The sequence below is a fragment of the Nanorana parkeri genome, unplaced genomic scaffold (assembly GCF_000935625.1).
Source record: "Nanorana parkeri isolate BGI_ZX_2015 unplaced genomic scaffold, ASM93562v1 scaffold783, whole genome shotgun sequence".
Lineage (NCBI taxonomy): Eukaryota > Metazoa > Chordata > Amphibia > Anura > Dicroglossidae > Nanorana > Nanorana parkeri.
This window is the reverse complement of record NW_017307051.1, coordinates 232,452-248,462: the sequence shown is the minus strand read 5'-3', so window position 1 is coordinate 248,462 and position 16,011 is coordinate 232,452. Positions and strand designations below refer to the sequence as shown.

Sequence of the window (16,011 nt, the reverse complement as noted above, 5' to 3'; positions counted from 1 at the left end):
ACAAGCCGTTCACTTTGCACATGAGGTTTCCCTTTAGCTTAATGAATGAGGTGAAGCTCTGCTGACTTCTATCATCCAATCACGTGCAGCAAAAATACTGTTTTTTTTGTGGCTTACACAAATAGTTTTTTTTTTCCAGAAGGAAGCCAACAATTGCAGCCCCCATATTTGGTTTCTGATAGGTCTCCTTTAAGACCTGTATGTGTGGCTACTCCTCACGTGATAGCTGAGCTGGGTTCCCATGAAGTCTCCTTTCAGCTCTTTAAAGTAACATTAAAGGATTTTTCCCCCTCCCCCCAATGTTAGTGTCGGGACTTACCTTAAATGACGCCTCTTAATCCGATCTTCTTCTTCCTTACTGTCGTTTTCAAAGCTGGTGCGGGTCTCCGATCCAGCGCAGACTCCTCTGTCCTCTTCTCTGATGTCCCACGGACTCTGTGCGGGTGCACGCTGCTCCGTAGACTTACCTTGCGTCTCTCCTCATCTCCAGGCCGAACATTTGAACTGCCCACGCGCCTGCCCCAAGATCCATTGCGGCAGCCCAAGACATTTTCAGATGTTTGGACGGGAGCGCGCGGCGAAGACCCAGGTAAGTTTAAACCCGTTTCAAAAGGTTTTTGCTTTTTGTTTTAAGTTCTTGCATATATCTACTGCTTGCTAGCCGTAAATATATGCAAAAAAAACGTGAGGGTTTAATAACCCTTTAATTCTCGAGTCGCTGACCTGAAACAAGTACAGAGGTAAGATCTGACTTTTCTTCTCTAAATGCAAGTTCTGTGGTTTAGAAGTACTAAGGTCAGACACAGACAGGCAGCTAGCATTTTCAGAAGGAGGCCGTTTTGTTCACTATATTAGCCCCTCGTATTATTTTTAAGATGATGAAAGCACATGCTTTTAATATGTGGATATAAACGTATACTGTATTTGGCAGATTGGAAAACTGCATGCAAATATATCACTTACTATTGGAATTTACACTAAAACATGAAAACCTATTGGGCTCTATTTATAAAAATCCTCATGGCTTATTCATCCACCGACACTGCATGTACATTAGTTCTGTGCCAGTTAACCAGTTGTTTTAAGAATGGGGCAAAACAAATGTTCTTAGTGTAATATTTCTTCTGATGGAATGTTCTTAATATATAGAACATAACTCATCTGATGCTTGCTCTCACTGACAGATTAATTGAGCAGCGGTACATTATGAATTCTCCTTTCAGTCAATTATTATGTTGCAGGCCGATACATTAGCCATAGAACTGTACAGCAGGCTCGTTGAGCTGTGTTGCTTAATGCAGTTTTAATGCTAAGCCCAGCTTTGTATACGAATTGTTCACAGCACCTCCCTGCGCTGTGATAGAATGATGCAGGTGTCATTTTATTGCTGCACGGCCTTGCGACGTGCTGCAGATCATTCATTTCCTTCCCACTCATATACAGTTTGTCTGAATTCAAAGAACTGCCAGAGAAAAACTGCAGATATTGTTCAATATGACTACTCAAGGTTATCCACACAAAGTTTGTCCACACTGCATGGTGGGGTACAGTGTGATGAGCTGTGCTGTACAGTGCACTGTGCACCCTAAATAATCATCCCATAGACCGGTTTTGGTGATTTGTCTTTGGCAGATAGAAACAACGTTGCAAAACAGAAAAAGTAAATCTACTCCCTGCAGGAGGCTGCATGGATCATCAGAGCAGGGAGGAGATTTTCTTTGTTTGTCCTGCAACATTGTTTCTATCTGCCAAAGACAAATCACCAGCACCGGTCTACGGGGGATGATATTTTACAGCACTTTTGTAGCCAACGTATCGACTTGCAACACAGTAAATACCGCTGGTATCAGAACTGATGGGGCTGTTCATTATATGCTGGTGCTCATGTCATGTGAAAGTGGTAGCAAGTACCAGCTGACACTTTGTAATATATATATTCACAGGAACATTTAACCAGCTGTGTGAACATTCGGCTAGAAAAAGAAATTGAGTCATCAATCTTTTTCTGCAGCCCTTGTTATGAATGAGCAGGGACACTCAGTAAAGAGGATTCCTGTTCATTTATAACATGTGGACATACAGTAGTATGTTTACTATGTCCACAATCATGAATGAACAGGAGGTGATGTAGATCACTTCCCATTCATTCATAACTGGTACATAGCAACTCATACTAGGTCCAGTTATTTACAAACTTTCAGCCATCACTTAATGTTTGTATACCACTCTCCATCCTGGATCGGCTCTCACAGGAGGTTGAGCAGGCGGTACGGGGAGGTGAGCTGGGTCTCATTTGACTCCTCCCCCTCACCGCCAGTGACAGCTGTCTCTGCCCCCACACTGCTCTTCTCATCTGTTACAGGAGGCTGAGTGGGGTGGTGAGGGAGGAGAGCTCAGCCTCCTGTGACACGCTCACAGCGCTCTCCTCCCTGAATCGCTTGACTCCTGACAGTTTCTCTTATCTCTGCTGGAAACTGTGCTGCGTCAGAGGGGACACAGTGGGGAGGAGAGAAACTACAGATGCATTTGGCCAAAAGTGCCATTTTTGGCCGATATGTGTCGGCGGCAGAAATTTTGGTGCATCCCTATAAAATACCCTATGAATATTCAACCATATGAGAAAATACACTAAGAACATTCAGCCAGAAGAGAAAATACCCTACGAACATTCAATATTGCCCCATTCTCACAACAGCTGGTTAATTCACACAGAAAAAACGTACCTGAAGTTTCCATAGATAAACTGCTATGCAAATTCTTTATACAAATAGACCCCAAAAGTGCAACTGCACCAAAGGTGCATCTGATAGGAGCAAAGGTGCCGTTCCACTTTTCAGCCTAGATGACGTCACAGAAATATAGAAAATATCAGACAGACATGTTCCTGTTACCTCAGCTGTCCGGGATTGTAAATATGACTGTCTGAGCCCGTGCTCTCCCTCATCTAAAAATCTGTGCATCAAAGCCTTTCCTAGTAGATAGAGATACAAAAAGGTGGAAGACTTTCATTTGTGGCTGCTGTAGAATGCAGACTCTTTGTTATCCATGTGGAATAGAATAGCCCAGCATTTGTGGTATGACATTTTATTCATCAAGGATAAGTACACAGTAATTGGCACAGGAAAAAGAAATCTAATACTGGTTTAATGAAGTGGACATTTTCCTCAGGCTTATCCCTGATCTGCATTACAAAATCAAAATGCCGTGTGCCCTCTCTCAGGAGACGTTTGTCTTCTGAGGTTAGAGTACATACGGAGTCGCAAATAATGACTCTATCCAGGTTATCTATAGACTGTAGTTCTACATTTTGACTCCTTTCCAATTGTGCTGATCCACAATTTCTGCCTGATGGCACTGGGCCATATAGCGAAGTGTTGAGTCAAACCTTCAGTAGACGACAGTATGACATGGCCCTTAGAATCGAAGCAAACACAGGCACTGCTGGAGAAGCTAAGTGCACAGGTAGATCTGCCTGACTGTGGAGATTCAGTGCTGCTGCCGCCTCTTTTCTACAAAGGCTTCATTTCAAACACTCTTCTCATCATAAAATGACCCCAATACACAATCTTTGTGTAAATCAGTAAAGGGAACCCTTGAATGGTATGTGAGTGGGTGTTTGGACTTTAGGGATGGATTAGTACAGGTGAGCTTTTGCTCCAGTAAAACCCGCTCTTCATGCTGTGTGAGTATCACTTTCATCGCTAGCATCAGAAGTAGCTTTTACAATATGGCTAACATTCAGAAGTACAGAGTCCACGTGAACGTCCTCGTCGTCTGATTGGATAACCGGCGACTCCTCTCCGTCTTCACTGTTCTCCTGACTGGCTGAATCGGTGCATGTGGAGGACAGCGAGGAAAGTTTCTGTCGGAGCTCTGCTTGGCTGGGGACCTGAAGAGTGATCTCACTGCGGCAGGAATCAAAGTCAGGGCCTTCGACATGGGAAGAAAGAACACAAAAGAGGGGTTATTAGAAAATGTATTGATAAGGTGTGTATGTATTAAAACTGTCAGCTACTAGAGACTAGCGCTGCCATAATGTTCATCTTCAACTACCTTTACCTAGAACAACAAATCTACAAAGAAAGAGACAGAGACCTAAACCTGCCAATGCTAGCCATACATGGCTCAATTTACTCTCCAATAAAGTCCCCCATCCATGATGAACAGTGTGGATGGAGGAATCTCCACTACCATCTATTGTATTAAGTGTAGAGGTGAGACGCTGGATTTATGATGGGGTAATAAAGCACAATGGCTCCAGTAAGGCTGCTCTTTAAGCCCTGAAGAAAGGGGAGGTCTTTAGGCCCCAAAGGAGCGTTGGATGTTCTGTGATGTCATTTATAAACCAATTCTATTATTGAGAGTTTTTGGACTGTTGAACGGCTCTTGTTTAACATTCTTATTGAACTTTATGTATGTGAATCTTTAATTCTGGGTCCCATTGTTTGGGCATCCTGTTTTTTTTAGAGTGGCCTTCCCTGAGCCATTGTACTTTATGGTGTTCTGGACGATCTTCTGGTTATTTGAATCCAGCGTCTCACCTCTACTTGTTCCGGCTATTGTATTCAGATGGCTAGGACACCCGTGGTTTCCTGAATACAGCACTGTTGAAGAGTGACTGCTTCTGTTAAGATGCAGTCACTGTTCAGGTGATAAGTTTCTACTCGGCTCATTTTACTTTTTGTTCGCAGGGCCACCCGCGGTTCAAATTGGCTGAATAGGTTAAAATTCAAACTGTCTCTTGCCAGTCTTAGTCTACCAGAGCGCAATTTGTACAGCCAACTTTATTGTTTATGCCATCAATACCTTATTCTATATCACACCTTAAAAAGTGATGACAGAAGATATCTGTCTTATGGGGACAATTGTGACTTTTCCTATTCAAACTGGTAGATAGCAATACCTAAAAGGGACAACACTGATTGGCTGGGTTTGGAAAATTCTATTTTCTGTGTTGAATTAGAGGTAGTCCTGAATTATTGGTCACATTGTAGCCTGTATTTGAGTTATAGAAGCTAAAACAATGTACTGTAAGGGAACAAAAACATATTTGAAAGGTAAGATTATTAGTAAAAGCATAATCATATCCTTCGTGTATACAAATAGAGTATTTGTTATAGTCGAGGAATCCCCCAATCTGCACACACACCCTGCTAGCCCTACAAAAGAACATGTTCAGCAGCACTCAGTAAACACAAAGCGCCTTTCAGAACAGCTTGGGACAAACCGTGGCAAGCCCTTCTTCAAACTATTTTCTATTGGTATCAAACATCCGCCTATTTACATTGGCTTCAATGGATGCAGGGAAAGGCTCTGGTCTTGCTGGGTGCAGGCGTTACAATTTATTTATTTTGTTTTAGGGGAGGTATGAAAAACACAAGTCTTTTACGCTTTGCTGCACTGGCTTAGGCGTTTCCATCCTGTATTAGAGCAATGCATAAATGTATCTCATACAGGATATGCACCAATGTCATAGATCTGAAAGCAGGTGGTCAGTGCATCAAGATGCACACAGGACACTAAAGTGGTGACCTTTTCCCTGACTCTTCCCCCCCTTCCCCCACACCGATGGATTTCTATATAAAAAGTAAATGAACATAATGTTCTTTTCCATCTGGGTCTGATGTATTCCACATTACAGGCGTCTAATGGCAGACACCTTCACAGCATAAAGCTCTCATTCTAATTTACTTGCTGCAGGTGCTTAGCTGTCAGTGAAGAATGTGTAAAGTGAGCTTTAAAATGCTTTTCTATGGCCCGAGTCTGATTATTTGTGATAATGTTATCCAGCTTATTTGCTGTAATATATAGCTAAAGAATAACTGGAGTTTAATAATAAAAAAAGGAGGAGAAATGGTTCCAATACACAGTGAATATGCTATTAAAGTGTAAACAGGTATACCTGTCCATAGGATAAATTACTGAAGCAACAGAGTGTGCTTTCCCACCCCTTTATTATAGAGAATGGGACTTACTCTATTTTAGGCCAGCTCGCATTAAATAATGGCTATCTTGACAACCCCCTTACTTACCAGCCCCCAAGTTATACTTCCTTCTCACCCATAGGCTGTTTTGAGCTGCCCTCATCTACTGCAGTCAGCTGGCTAAACCAGAAGTCATACCAACACAAGGTACACCAAGACTGGGGGTGAAGGGGCTTAAAGTGTATTTCCACTTTTGCAGCCAAATTGGCATAACACCCATTTTATATTGGTCACATTTCTCATTCACATATCAGAACCTAAAATTAAATTGCTGTTTGCCCAATACATACTCTATTCTGAAAGAAAAGTTCTCTGTACTGAGGTTTGCTCTGGAATGCAAGTGGGACTGGACAGGTTCATGTTAACCCTTTCTGTATTGTGTTGGCAGATCTTAGTTGTAAACTAGATTTGAACACTGTCTGTCCTAACAAAGGGTTAAAGATCTAGAAACACTGTATGTTAACAAGGGGGCGCTCAGTCTGTCCCTAGTCTATCTATGGGGACAGACAGAGCTTCCCTTCCTTGTAAATTGAGAGGGAAGCTCCAAAAGGCCTGCTACACAGAGACATCTAAAAAGGTATGAAATATTTTTTTTAAAATTATTTTTCATTATGTTGTGTGAATGGGAACATATAACAAAAATATAGAGGGTGGTTTCTCAAATTTGACTGCAAAAGTGGAAATACACTTGAAATAGGCAGTTAACCATCTCTACAACTAATGACTAAATGAGTAGGCAAACTCTCACCCTATTCTACTACCAGTTCAGTAGTAGAATAGTAGTAGTAGTATAAGTCCATGGCACAATATTCCACCAACAGATATACAGAGCAGAAACAGCACCGATAACCTGGGTGTCAGTCTTTTATTATACATGAGCATACTGAGCCAGCTACGTGATGTGTAACAAGCTGTGCTGTCCCTGGCAGACCTGTCACCCCAGGCCATGCAGAAATGCAGCCCTGGTCTAACCTTGTTCCAGATGATGTGTCCTCCTGACCCGCAGTGCACCAGAGGATATCAACACTATTCCAGCCCCCAGCCAGACACTTCAATGTTCCCTAGGTACACATTTATTGAATCATGTTGACTGCCTATTGCAGCAAAACATTCATAGTAGATTGTTTTTTTAATTATTATATGCAAATGGTTGGAAATCTCTTGGTAGTTGCACATTATGTGTTTACATGGCTTATTTTATATATTAAAACAAATATTTTCCAGCCTATAATCCAACGATTTTTAGACAGACGGCAATAACAATTATATGTAAACACGGAAGGAAAATGATCATAGTATGTATACATTGGTGATATCTTTGGTTGTCACAACAAACCCTATATTAAAATGCTGCAGCCATTGTTATAGTGTTGTCATATTCTACTACAGGATAAAATATCTGTAGCGTTACCATCACCAATGTGGTCTGCAGCTGATGTTTGTTGATGTACTCTGCCATATACAGAGCCTTCCTCTCCCCAGTCTGTGCATCTCACAGGCAGCCAGCTATGGCAGAACTGAGAGCTGTGCAAGTAGATAAGCTCCGTTTCCCCACGTCAAAAGGAGACTCATTCAGAGCTCTAACAACACAACGCTGGCTTGCAATTTCATGGCTGTAAAATGTTCTCTAAAAAAGATCTAAATAAAAAATAAATTTACTGCAAAAATCCCTCATTGTGTTCTGATCTTGAAGTCAGCACCATAAATAAAAGCTTAAAAGTAGCACCCACAACATTTCACAGTCTAACTGTCTTATACAAGCTCAGTGATGGCAAAGATGTGCAGGTCTTATCTCTAGGAAACCACTGAAACCAAACCCCTCCAGTAGCTGTTGATCACATCTGTGTAGCAGTTAGAAGGCATCTTTGCCCATTCATGTATACAAAAAGGTTTCAGTTTCATCTATGTTCTGGGGCCTCATGCTTCAGCTCTCTGCATAACCAGAATACAAAATGATTAAATGGTAGGAGCATAATAAATTCATAGGCAACTTGAAAGGTGCACAATAGTAGGGGAAAGTAATTGTACAATACAAACATCCCCAACTTCTCAGATCTAATAGCCTAGAAAATAAACACAAATCCCTGGCAATGACTTTCCCAGATATCTGCAAACACTGAAAACCCCAAAATAGCTAAGAGGGCTGAGTATTGGGGAAATGTTTGTATTTTGTTGTTAAAAAGGTATCTATGTTCAAAAACTAAAAACAAATATGTATTTCTATACTGAATTTCCTTAGAGTGGTATTTTATTTCCATAAGGATTCCAGATCTAACAAATATACAGTATATTGTCCAGCAAAGCATTGCTTTACATTTACAATAATCATGTTTCTGAACAGCTGCTTCCAAGTCCCTTAGCTGCACTTCCCTGAACTTCCAGTCGAGTACAAGTTTACAAGGGATAGAGCAGACTCCAGCAACTGTCCATCTACTAATTGGAGAAGGGGGCCAGGGGGGAGGGAAGTAGCTTGATTTGCTGTGTCTGTGTATTTGTGGAGACACGTACAGGTTATTAGCACACCCAGGGTGACTGCATAGCACTCTGATTGGAAAGGAGTCACTCTAAAACAGGAAGTCAGGACCAGTGCTCAGGGGACTAGCTGATTCTGCAGGAAACTAAAACTTTTAAACAACCAACAACAAGCAGCATCCACTGTAAGAGATTTCACCAGCATTAAATAGTTTAAAATCCTTTTTGACTTTAGTATCACTAAGTTCTATCCCGCTCCTAATAACCACATCGATCTAGAAGTTTGTAAACTTACTTACTGAAGATGCCTATGTATTTCATCAATGCATTGACACAATTTTACTCAGCCCTGTAAATATTCACTTCCTTGTGTCATCACTCTAATTAAGCCTGCCGTCTGAACTACAACTCAGTTTCTGAACAATGTCACATTATCATTGCTTGCTGAAAGCAATGGACGATGGGATATATAGTTTTGAGAAATTGAGATTGCATCACATCAAGCAGCAGGGAAAGAGATGTAAAGCACATTGGGAACCCAGGAAGTGATGGGTAGACAGAAGGCAGCATCTAGTCTAGTATCCTGCACATACTACACTTCTCCTTACTCTCCAGTATCCTGCCAGGGAGAATGCAGCATGCCATTCACAGGGCAGTGAGACTAGTAGATTTTATTTACAGCCAGTGGAGGCATATCAGAAATGTAGCAGTTACAAATGTATTCTGACCTCTTACATATCTCATCACTCCTAATACCCCTGACCAATGCCTGGCCATCTCTATATCACACTAATGCAAATTTTATGTTTTCCGTCCGTTTTTTTACTACGGGCGGACGGCAAGTGGTTAAAGTGGAACTGGAGTAAAAAATAAAAATGGTATGTTATATGGAACATTTAGAATTGTTAATTGTGCCCAAGCATTACCCTGAAAAATGTAGTTTCGTCTATAATCCTCTTGAAAAATAGAAGCGCACTTCATGGTATACTAGTATGTCTAGGAACTCCTGTGCCTACAGCCTAATAGCCAATTATCTGCAGTGTGAGGTTAGGGCACTGCAGCCTCTGACTGCTAGTCTCAGGAGATCTGGAGTGAGATTTGGTAAGGTCACTACTGTGCTGCTCACTGTTATACTTGCTGGAGGCTCCGACATGAGGAAACAGAGTCCTGTCTCTGTTTGGGAACAGCTTCCAGAGCTCAGTTTCTATTTAAGTGTCTAGATAAGTGTGAGCACATTTTCCTGATTGTCTCTGTATTCTAAATTGGGCATTTTATAGTCTGCGTCCTGGGTAGTTGGTAATGTGTATTGGCATTTTTGTATGAGCATATCAGCAAGCTACATTCAAGGAAGTGGTTGGGGTTAGCATTGCATGCAAGTGTAAGATCACTGGCAGGTAGATCATGAAAAAGAAAATAAACAGGACCATGTAATTTCTTGCATGCTGACGTCACCACTGGAAATGCCTGCCTCCCTTAAGTGTGTGGTGCTTAGAGAGAAGCGTGCCAGCTAATGGCAGGGGGTTAAAACAAGTGGCACGGGTTGTGCTTCTCCCATGCCAAACATTTTTAGTCCTCTTTGAGAATGCCAGCTTTGCACCCATGAGTACCTTTAAAGAGGACAGTAAATAAAATACAATGATAAGCTGTAGTAGTGTCTATGTTTAAAACTTTTATTTTATTTAAACACTACAAAAAAAAAAAAAAAAAAATGAATATATAGTTAACTTATTAAACACTTCAACAATTTAGTCCTCTTCCAATAATAACAGCTAGCAAAGTAAATGACTTCATAGTTTTGGTTGCAGTCCTCAGTCTATCATGGTAAATGTCCAGGCAACTTCTGGTGACAAGCAGCAGTTATTCTGGCCTATTCATCACATTTCCTGCTCAAAAGGTGTGTAACCTTCCTCTTCAACATCAAATGCCAATGCTCCACACAATGCTACTTTTGAAAGACACTTCCTACAAACACAGCACAATTCCTGACTCAGAATCACATACAAAACACACAGCAAGCGTATACAGTAAAATGTAAAGACACTTCCTACAAGCACAGCACAATTCATATAAATACACATTAAGTGTATATAGCAAATGTATAAAAACAAATCGTACAAGCACAGCCCAAATCCTGCCTAACTCGTATAAAAACAGAGCACAATTCTGGTCTAACTCCTATAAACACATACAGGGTTAGTCACAAAAGGGTGAAGAGTTTGGAGAAGGCAGGAGAAGTGAACAATCTAGGACAATATAGCTGAACTGGAACGTGAGCTGAATTGGAGAATTTTTCCAAATCAGCTATGTTGTCCTAGATTGTTCACTTCTCCTACCTTCTCCAAACTCTTCACCCTTTAGTGAATAACCCTGATAGTAAGTGTATACAGTAAATGTACAAAGGCACTTTCTACAGGCATAGCCCAGCTCTTGCCTAACTCAGTAAGTGTAAATTGTAAATAAACATTAACCAATCTGGAAGCTAGGGGTGAAGTGTATCTAGTAACATGTGATGTGCATTGAGATAGATTACTAAAGTAGATTTCACATTCATTGGAGAACGCAGCTCTGCTTTCGATCATCACCTACTGGGTATAGTGCAACCTGCAGGAGTAGAGCACTAGGTACAACTGAAAAACAAACAAGCCAGCCAAGGAGTAAACCCTGCTGGTGGTCAAAACCCCCCACACTGTGGAACACTTTTTATCCAAGTCTCTAGAACATAGGACATAAAACATTCCTCCAGGAAATCCTAGTTTCTTTGGTTTTACCTCAAACAAGTCACTGGCTGGATAATATAAATCCTGGTAGTCTCCCTAGTTTTAGCCATGGAGCTTATGAAGTTCCTCCATCTGTGCGAGTTTGGCACTGACTAGGACAGTCTGTGGAGTTTTACTCATGGGGTTACATGACCATTCAGGTTCAGACATTCCTTTCACAGTGCCCATCTCAGACATGCAGCAGCCCAGCTGCGGCAAGTGGCGTTTTATTCTTCCTGCAGGACCTTCGTGATTCTGGCCTAAAACAGTAGTATGGTAAGTGGAGGGTTTCATTGTGCGGGCCATGCTTTCTATTTATGTCCCTCAGGGGAGTTTTGTCTACTACCACCATTTTGGGGACTGGGGAGGAGCCCTCGGCAGCAGCCTGTGTGACGGCTATAACCACGAGTACTTTAGCGCACGGAAGCACTTCTATAGTCTCACTGCCCAGGGTCGCTTTGGGAACCTCTTCCTCGGTTTTTCTCCCTTTGGGGACTTTTGTTGAGGACTGCCTCGTCACAGCTTAAAAAACTGCTACTGTGTGAGCGGTGGCTGCAGACACATTGCAGCGGCATGGACCAGCTGAACATTTTACCTCCCAGGGTCAGCTATGGCTTAGGCTGGGAGTCTTGGTGGCCATCTTTAGCCAGGGCACTTTTCTACAGGAACCATTGCAGGGAGGGAGAGGGTGGTCCTTCCCTTGGAAATCCACATGCTGGGAATGAAGCCAGCATGGGAAGATACTGCACCCAGCCAGAATAAAAGACTGGAATGAGAGGCAAGGGCACCCATTTGTTGACCAGTCACCGCAGACTGTTGCAGGCTCAGTAGGTGGTTGCCAGGGGCAGCTTGTCAGTAAGGGGAGGTCAGGTCTCCATGGACATGATTTCTTACTTTGCCACACTTGTAGTATGGTGATGCAGGGGGCTGTGGGAGATCCATTTTGTACACCTGCAAACCATCACCAGCAGCATCCTTTCAATTCTCTCTGGTTCCTCACTGCTTGCCTTAGGGAGTCCAGGCATGAGAATGACCCTGGAATACCCGTGTCCATTTTGGAAGGTTTTGTGTCACAGAGAGAAAGCACTTTTTTTCAGCCATGAGCGAATGAGCAACACCTCCCTCCTCCACCTCTGTGCCCTCAGATAATTCCAAAGAGGAGTCTGCCTAGGCAGTGGACACAATCTCTGCACCTAATGAGTCAGACTCAGGGTCAGCCTCCGTGGGAAGCAACAATAAAGGGTCCACATCAACTTTACTCGAGGAGAGGGATTTGGTGTCGGAACTGATGAAGTTGGAAAGGGATACACTTAGGATTGTAGATGTTCCCGCTGTCTCATCTGACATACCAGTACCTTTTGGGATGCATAAGCTGGAGTGTTATGCTAAGGTTTTTTCCTACCATTCATTTTTTGACAATTTTAACTATAATGAGAATAAGCAACTGTCTTTCGGAGTGGACACCTCCGTCTGTTGCTACTCCTCCAGTTTCTTGATAAAGCCAGGAATACTCCAGTGGAGTATTCTCTCCTTTACGGATCCTACAGACAGAAAGATGGTAGCCACTACTAGATCTATGTACTTGTGTAAGCCTTAATTTTTGATCCTTCATTGGGATAAAGTAAATCTGCGTCTGTGACTCTTACCTGCCTAAGGTGGTATCAGCTTTCCAGCTGAAAGAAGACATTGTACTAATGCCACAAACCAGTCCACCCTAAGAAAGTTGCCATACATTCTTTGAATGTAGTCAGGGAGATTAGGGTGTATTTGAATTCCAGGTCCGGGTTTCGTAGGTCAGCTTCCTTGTTCATTGTTGTAGAGTGCCCACATAAGGGGCTTGCAGCACCGACTGATACTTGCTCAAGCAAACTTTTGTCCATGGATATGCTATCAAGTACAGAGAAATCATTTTTTTCTGGTTACAGGGAATTCTACCAAATTAATAAGTGCATCCTGGGATTTCCAACATCAAGCATGGATTGCTCAGGTTTGTAAAGTGGCCACTTGGCAACCAGTTCCTACATTTACCTAGTTTTACAAGGTGAATGTGGCAGCATCAGCAAATGCCATTTAGACTGTCCTGTAATACTATACTTGTATTAGTTTGACTGTCCTGTATCGTTTTCTTTTAGGATGGTTTGTCCGTTTTCTGTTTGCCCACCCATTTGTGGCACTCCTTTGGGACGTCCAAGTAGGTAATCTAAAGCAGAGCTGTTTAATCCAATGAACACAGTGAAATGAATGTGACCACAAAAACACCATTTGATAGTAGTGCATTTATATTTCAATACCACCTAGTAGTATTTTAGCAAACCTAAAATTTGCATGAACAAGTTGATTCAGGAATAAGTCATCATAATGACCTAAGCCTGTCTATGTGCCCTGTTCCCTTCCTTGGGATTGGAGTTAGGATATCCCTTGCCAGTGAGCTATTAGGAGAGGGCATATGAAATTAGATGCCTTTTTTAAGCTATCCCATGGCTGTACATTATTGCACAGAATAAAAGTTGAGAATCAATCACCATGCACTATATGTGTAACTAACAGATAGAATGTATTGCCATTAAAAGTAGATGTGATTTAGTATTACCTAACATCGGAGACAATACACTGTTGTCTTCTCCTCCAGAGTTTAAAAAGACATCTAGTGCTTCCTGGTCAGACATGTCCATTAGATCCATCTGCTCCAGCATGTCTACATTAACTTCCATGGAGGACATGCTTCCAATAGGTTCTATAGCAAAAATAAATATAATAACTTAATAAGGAGCTTAAGATTCAGAAATAGTGGCTGCTGAAGTAGAAAACAGATCTCAGCTAGGCCCCATCCCCTCCTGAGCCTCTATATTGCTGCATTAGCATGATTGGTAGCCTCCCTGACTATTAGGGAAGCTCAGGAGGCTACAAAGTCAAGATTGTTATATAGCTTTACCAGTCTTCACCTTAGGAGCTACGGATCATTCTAATTAGCAGTTTTTACTGGAGGTAACCACTAGGGATGCACCGATACTAGTATCGATATCGGTGCCGATTCCAAGTATTTGGGCAAGCTCTCGGCTAATCGGGAAGCCAGGTGGCGAGTCATTACACGCCACCTGGCTTCCTGAATGGGACTTCCGTTACTCGGTAATTGGTATCGGCGAGTGCCGAAATTTTTTAATCTGTACTCGGTACCAAAATACCGGTATCGGTGCATCCCTAGTAACCACTCAAATGTTCAGTCTGAATTGTCCAGATTTGTGACGGTTTATTTTTCAAGTTGAAAAGGATTATAGCTAATCACTCTGGGTGGGAAAGTGTAGCAGTGTGCCGCGTAAAATGATTAATAGACCATTTGTTACCAGGATTTGAATTGAGGAACATTTAAATATATTTACGGCATATAATGTGTTGGCTACAATAACTGGGACATAAATGAATAGAAGATGCATCATCATTTAATCAGAAGCAGTGATTACTTCACAATATATAGCACCTACAGTGGCTTGCAAAAGTATTTATCTCATTCATGGCATTTTTCCTATTTTGTTGCATTACCACCTGGAATTAAAATGGATTTGTATTTGGATTACATTGTAATGGACATGCACACAAAAATTCAAAATGGGGAACTGAAATCAAGAAAATAACTTGTTTTAAAAAATAAAAAATGGAAAAGTGATGTGTGCATATGTATGTATGTAGGGGTGTCCCTTTGCTATGGAGCCCCTACATATGATCTTGAGCAACCAATTACCTTCAGAAGTCACATCATTAATTAAAGACCACCTGTGTGCAATCTAAGTGTCACATGATCTCAATATAGACACACCTGTTCTGAAAGGCCCCAGAGTATTCAATACCACTGAGCAAAGGGGTACCACCAAGCAAGCGGCACTATGAAGACAAAGGAGCTCTCCAAACAGGTCAGAGTCAAACTTGTGGCGAACTACAGATCAGAATTGGGTTATAAAAAAATATCCCAAACTTTGAACATTCCACGGAGCACCATTAAATCCAATATTAAAAAAAGGAAAAAGATATGGCACCACAACAAACCTTCCAAAAGAGGGCTGCCCACCAAAACACGTGGATCAGGCAAGGAGGGAATTCATCAGAGAGGCAATAAAGAGACAAAAGATAACCTTTAGGGAGCTGCAAAGCTCCACAGCAGATTGGAGTATCTGTCCATAGGACCCCTTTAAGCCGTACGCTCCACAGAGCTGGCCTTCATGGAAGAGTGCCCAGAAAAATCCATTGCTTGCAGAAAGCAAATAGGCAAACACATTTGCTGTTCACCAGTTGGCATGTGGGAGGCACCCCAAACATATGGAAGAAGGCACTCTGGTCAGATGAGTCTAAAATTAAGCTTTTTGGCCTCCAAGGAAAATGCTATGTTAGGCGCAAACCCAAGACCTCTCATCACCCAGAGAAATGCTGTGGGATATTTTTCCAGCAGCAGGGACTGGCAAACTAGTCAGAGTTGAAGGAATGATGGATGGCGCTAAATACTGGGAAATTCTTGAGGGAAACCTGTTTTAGTCTGCCAGAGAGTAGAGACTTGATTGGAGTTTCAGCATCCAGCAAGACAACAACCCTAAGCATACTGCTAAAAGTAACACTCGAGTGGTTTAAGGGGAAACATTTAAATGTGTTGGAATGGCTCAGTCAAAGCCCAGGCTTCCATCCAATTGAGAATCTGTGGCATGACTTAAAGATTGCTGTACACCAGCGAAACCCATCCAACTTGGAGTAGCTGGAGCAGTTTTGTCTTGAAGAATGGGCCAAAATCCCACTGGCTAGATGTGCTAAGCTTACAG

At 42.0% G+C, this 16,011-nt stretch overlaps 1 protein-coding gene across 1 annotated transcript in view; it reads right to left on the bottom strand.

Moving 5' to 3' along the window:
* Nucleotides 1–3,441: 3,441 nt before the first annotated feature.
* Nucleotides 3,442–16,011, bottom strand: part of DTNBP1 (dystrobrevin binding protein 1) — a 106,321-nt gene continuing 93,751 nt past the window's right edge. Inside the window, exons 9-10 of the mRNA XM_018564794.1 lie at nucleotides 13,803–13,946; nucleotides 3,442–3,930 (exon numbers count right to left, since the gene is read on the bottom strand). Coding sequence (XP_018420296.1) covers nucleotides 3,674–3,930; nucleotides 13,803–13,946 — 401 coding nt within the window. The 3' untranslated portion in view covers nucleotides 3,442–3,673. The remainder of the gene's footprint in view (nucleotides 3,931–13,802; nucleotides 13,947–16,011) is intronic.